This window comes from Anopheles bellator, chromosome 1 (assembly GCF_943735745.2).
Source record: "Anopheles bellator chromosome 1, idAnoBellAS_SP24_06.2, whole genome shotgun sequence".
In the NCBI taxonomy this organism is placed as follows: Eukaryota; Metazoa; Arthropoda; class Insecta; order Diptera; family Culicidae; genus Anopheles; species Anopheles bellator.
The window spans coordinates 11,541,305-11,547,304 of NC_071285.1; the positions used below are offsets into that span (position 1 = coordinate 11,541,305).

Below are 6,000 nucleotides of genomic sequence, written 5' to 3' on the forward strand. Positions count from 1 at the left end.
CTCGTTTTTGGCTTCTTTTTGGGGGCCGTTCGACGCCATCGAGGCACGCTGCACCACGCCATCGGGCTGGGAATGCATTCCACAGGACTCGGGAAAAGTGGGGGTTCGACATCGTTGCCAAGTTCGAGAGTGTTCGGGGACCTGTAAGACACTGCCGAGAATTCGTAAGAATGTCCCGCAAATGATGTGGAAACTTTGCTAGGCCAGCGTAAGCCCTGCCGATGGTATTAAGGGCGCCGGTAGTCGTTTAAATACCGCCATATTAGCCACAAGAGTCGGTCGGTTAGGTCGGCTGCCAACGCTCTTCACAATTCTGATCGGCTTCCGTTGCGCGGTGCCTTTGTTTCGCTTTAACTAACTTAAATAAAAGTAACCTTCCTAGCGTTGCAACACCAACCAGAACGGTTTATTGGTTGTAACTATCTACCCTTTTTCTGTTTGTCGTTCAAAATTAATGATTTCATCACCACTGTGGAGGGGGCTTTGCTTTTTCCATGAAAAATGCACGTGAACGATCTCGCATTCGGTTCACGTCCTGTCAGCTTTTCTTTTTTTGGCCTTTCCCATAATGTTCCTTCCTTGCCATTAAACACAACTCTGCTGGCGCGGGCATACGTCAACCTTTGCCACCACCAGCGCCTCGACGACGACGACGATGCCCATCATAATGACGTCATTAAACGTCGGTGCGCAATAAAGAGGTGCAGCAGCAGCAGGCAGAGGCCGCCAGGGTCCCGCCCGCGCGAATATGGTTTTCCCACTTGCAAGAAAATCTTCCATCCGAACATAATGATGGCGCTTGGCAAAGTTTGGCGTTTATTTTTATATACTCCACCCGGCGGAAGGTGTCGTTCGTGAAAAAAACCAAACGTTTCGCGTGTTTGAAGTGGTAAAAATGGAACGCGACGAACCGATGTATGCATTAGGCGGAAGGAAAACTGTCCTCAATGCCCGGATAAAACACTATGGCCGGCAACAGCTGCAGGCGGACACGAATGAATCGAATCCATCCAAAACGGGATACTTCACAACCTTATGAAAAATTTCAACTCAAATTGCGAAAATGTCGCTTAACTTAATGCAGTAAGGCATTTATAGTGAATGCCGGTTATATTGAATTTCGTCAAAAGCAGTGAAAAATAAATTAATAAGAGAAAACAATTGGTCGGAACGAAGGTAAAATCCACGGAAAATAAATTTTCATAAAAACTGAAAACTACGCAAAAGAAACCCACCAAACAGTAGCTCCCCGGTTGAGCAATAATAAATCCACCGGCGCCGTCCGGTTTGTGCTATGACATAAGACACAAAATGCTTTGCCAAAGCACCAGAATGATCGGGCGAATGCCACACAAAAACGGTAGGCTTCCGTTGTGGTTGCGCGATCCGCGAACCGCAGGAGAATAATCCGGAAGATAAAATCCTTAAATTATCATCCAAATGGAAAAGAAATCAACAGCTCAACATCCACCGGAAAGCGTGGCTCCCACGAAGCCGGCTGAGTGTGGTTTTTGCGTATCGTCACGACGCCGGACATGGACCCAGTGAAACGAAAGACGGCAAAAAAATTGTGGAATAATTGTGCCATAATCCGTCGTCTGTGGCAACGATTTTTTAAGCAATTCTCGTCACTCTTTCGAAACCAACGACAGCACGGTCGGTTTCATAACTGTACCTCGATAAGTCCACGATCAACTGGCTCCTATTTTCTAATCCATAACCTTTTGTACAAACTCTGCAAGCCTATTTATATTTGTAGAAAGGTTTTTATGCTTTGTATTTTGACACAATTTGTTTAAATAACAACTCATCTGTCCGCTGTTAATTGGCCCTCTCTCTCTCTCTCTCGGCGTTTTACCTTCGGCTTGGCCATCCATCGCCAAACGCTGCTCCGATTGCTTCTGGCCACCATTTTTCCTCCACATTTAAGGTTTGATTTAATTTTATCACATTGCACAAACTGGTCTACGCGTCGGGCCTTATCTAGCTTACTGACACTGATTATTATCACAAATCTTAAACAGGCTAAAGCACACCACAATGAGTATCACTAGAAAGCTTTCCGAAGCGACTATAATTTGTGGTCACTCTATACGCCAACAATTGACACGACCCGTTGTCATATCGACAAGGAACTGCACCGCCGTCAACAACCCGTTCTGCGTTTAACACACCCCAACGCTAATTCCTTCTTCCGCACGCGGTCGAATGCACCGTGTGCTGCACTCCGCAGTGGCCAGTTGTGTCTGAGAAGGCACGGCCACACGTAATCTAACGCATCTCGTAACCTTCGGGGCCGGCTCATCCTCTCCAGTGTTACGAGAAACCTAAATCCGGGTCAGCTTATCGGGTAAAGGCGAATATTTCTTTAACCCACATCGTACCTGACCGGCTGGCTATGGCGACGGTATCGTGAGTTGAAAAGTTAACAGACACCACCGGGTCTTATCAACGGAACCTGGGCCTCGCCAAAACGTGATAAACAGTGTGTTTCTTATCATGGGCGGCCGCCGGAAGAGGAAGCGACCAGATTGAGAGCAGATTTGCCATCGCATACTCGCAACGGACTAGGAGCAAATAAATTATTGGATTTGAGCAGAAAAGAGTCCCCGGACGTGATCGTGTGTAGGTACGGTAAAAACTGAATTGAAATGTTGGGATCATAAAACAAAACTAATAAGGATATTGGTTTACGTGCTCATCTGGCTGCAAAAACTTAGCTACCTCTGAAAAAGTCAGCCCCCGGAGCACCGATCGTTTATGAATTTTGCAAATGTCAACAAAAGCCACCTCGACAAAAGGACAACACTAATCTGGCGAAGCCACGCTTTTTTAAGGGACGAAACAGAAACGATGACTAACGATCGTTTCCCGGGACCTGCGCGGGACGACACAAACCTGCCCAGGACTAGGAAAAAGACGAGGGCACATCTAATCCTCCCCGGAGGTGGACACACCGGATGCCCGGGTGCTCTAGCCGGACGTCGATGTTTTAATGAGTGCCACACGAACCATGGGGAAGCGCGAACGCAACACGAACCCTCCCCGTGCGATGGCGCGGCACTTAATTTGCGTAACCCAAGCACCGGATCCCACCGGGCGGTACCGTTAAGAGTTCCACCGTTTTAGGTTATAATCATGTTGTTATGGCGCTTCATCCGGTGCCCGGGTGACACAGGGAAGGGAGAACGAAAGCTTAAAATTATTTTCCACCCACTAGAGGCCACGCGGTGTGCGGTGGCCGGACCCGAAAACCATCCCTCAAGCTCAGCCAGCTCAGGTTCCGCGGGTCAACGTGGCGACCCTAAACCAAACGGTTCGGTTGGCTCGGACCTAGAAAACCGGATGTGTCTTCCGCTTCCGCTCTCTCTCTCGCTCGTGCGTCCATTGTCATCTTTTTTGTTTCGCCCGCATTATAAATGCTTCCACCATCAGTCTTCCTATGGCTGGTCGTTGGGCCCGTGTACCGTCCCCCACGGATTAGCTCCAGTTTCGCAAACGGTCCACGTGGAAAAATATGTAAATTGGATCATATTCCAGAGCGGGGCGAAGCCACTTTTTTATGCCATTTTTGCCCAGCCCTTTGGCTGCTGCTACTCACGCCGGATCACGTCGCCCGGTGAGTTCGTTGTGCAACTGAAAAAAACAACAGACCATAATAGCACGAGCGCTGGTGTTTAAAAAATGCATTCCCCACCGTAACCGTGGGTCTTCTTCATGACGGCGCAACCCGGGCCCCAAAACACTCTGCACCATCCAGCATGATGGTGTCCACCCGAAAGGACACGGAAAATATGTGCATCCCGGATGAGAAAAAAAGCAGCGCTAAAAAAGGATCAACACGATTATGAATGTGTGACTTCGGAGCGAGTCCCCAGAGAAAGGCGGGCGAAAAGTGGACCAAGAGGACCTACATATGTATGTACGCGAGCATGTCGCACAAGCATTGTCGTTGCCCTCGCGCCACTACCAGACACCGAAAAAGATACCGCCCGAAAAGTGGCCATTTCTGTACGCGAAACATAATCGGAACGGAGCGAACGAAATAAAAAAAGGGGGGCATTGAAAACGCTGCGAACGGACGGCGGAAAGAAAGATATCCTTAGAGTTCCGGTGGGGGTCCCGTCGGATGTTTTCGTTGCCCAATGAAGGCTTGCCTATGGGTCGTTTGTTCCGCGGGTAAGCATGTCCATGTTTAATGTTCTCAAGACCATTTGACTACTAAGCCCGCGCGCTCTCTCCCTCTCTCTCTTTTTCCTGTCACCTGGCACACTTTGGCACAGCGATGGTCCCTGGTCTATCTTACCGTATCGTCATACACATTTATTCATGGCCTATGCATGGTGCCCCTGCACGACCTGTCCACCATTCACAACCCAGCGGAACAACAATGGCGTGGCGGCGTGTATCGTGCGAACATCCTCGTCGTTCGGGTCGTCGTCGGATGCTTTTCCTCGCAAATAAACGAGCAATTTTCCAGTTCGTTTTCCTTTTTGTTTTCAGGCCATTGTTTCGGCGCTGGCGGGGCTCCCCTTGCCACCTTCGTCACCGCCACAGAGTAAAAGGACACCGAGATTGCGACGACGGCGACGGAGAGCCGGTTGAAATGGAGCCAGTTTTCAGTTCTGTTTTTAAACACCCGCGCCGAGCAGCGCATTTGTCGTGCATTTTGGGCCAGTGTTGTGTAAGCGATTTTTGATTGTTGTGCAATACACTGCACCAACCTGTACACACAGGCACATGAACCAGGCCGCACAGTGTAGGACAGTTTATTAGCACAACTACGTTCTCACGACTCGAGCCGCTTAATATAGAAGTATTTTTTGAGAAATAAAGTAAATTAACACAGTTTGAAATGTTGTTTGGAAGAGAATTGATTTGAAAAAACCTGAATTAATAAAATTGTAGCATGGATTAAGCTTAAGAAAATCATAATATTCAAACCGCGAAACGAAGAATAAAACAAGGGCTGACTTCAAAAACTATAGGAAATAATTGTGCACCATTCCGCGATTCGTAACAATCAACCAGTTTGGTAGAAACAGTATGAAAACGTGCATATAACCCTAATAACCAGAAGTGCACTCACCATGAATGACCAGTTCCGAGTCACGGTTCACTTCGTACAGGCGGATTGCTTCGTCGAGCTCGATGTCCGACTGGATGGTGCACGGGTCGTTCTCCTCGTCCACCCATTTCATCGTGAACACCTGCAACGTTAGGGGGGTCCGATTAAAATACGGTCGAAACATTAGAATCAAATCATAAACGCATTTCACGAAATTGCACCTTATTGCTCCCGGTCATTCTATTCTACGGAGGGCCTTCCAATTCCCTTTGCGTCCATACGACCGACCGTGGGAGCACGATGGGAAGGTACCGGCAACTACAGGCATTTCCACCGGAACCGGGTGAAAATTAATAAAGCAGTGGGTTGCCGAGCTAGCTTTATTAGCCCGTGGCATTATTATGAGCTCTCGAAATTAATTTTTCGAGAATGATTTTTGGTTTGCTGTCCGTGAGCTATTGCATCTTTTTTTCATTTGGCCCTTACAACCCTCTTTTTGGTCAACCCAACACACCTCCGGCTTGACGACTTACCTGATCGGGGGAGAAGCGACAAATTTCGCGTATCTCGCGGCAAAGTCCCTCGTACGAGATGCCCTCGTCGATGTAGGTGATCATTACCTCGCCACTGTACGCGATTTTCACCTTAATCTCGTGGCCTCCACCGCCACTGTTGTTGGTCTCGTTAGCGATCTGAATCGGCATCGTGATGGTTTGGACACTGCTGTCCACACGTTTCACTAGTGCACCGGTTTACACACTCCACCAGGACTTTGCGTAACTTCTCGAGGGACGTACTAATTGAACCGAAGTGATATGCACTGCAACCCGGTACCGGTGCACGTGAGAGAAAGGCGGCTGATGGACACTGAATCCGCTTCCCTCGATAAACGTGTCGGTTCGAATACACTCTTTCTGCCGGTCGTGATGCGT

General features: G+C 48.5%; 1 protein-coding gene across 1 annotated transcript in view; it reads right to left on the reverse strand.

Moving 5' to 3' along the window:
* The window catches only part of LOC131216328 (atypical protein kinase C), a 101,399-nt gene extending 95,683 nt beyond the window's left edge, over nucleotides 1-5,716 (reverse strand). Inside the window, exons 1-2 of the mRNA XM_058210783.1 lie at nucleotides 5,602-5,716; nucleotides 5,090-5,210 (exon numbers count right to left, since the gene is read on the reverse strand). Coding sequence (XP_058066766.1) covers nucleotides 5,090-5,210; nucleotides 5,602-5,685 — 205 coding nt within the window. The 5' untranslated portion in view covers nucleotides 5,686-5,716. The remainder of the gene's footprint in view (nucleotides 1-5,089; nucleotides 5,211-5,601) is intronic.
* Nucleotides 5,717-6,000: the final 284 nt, after the last annotated feature.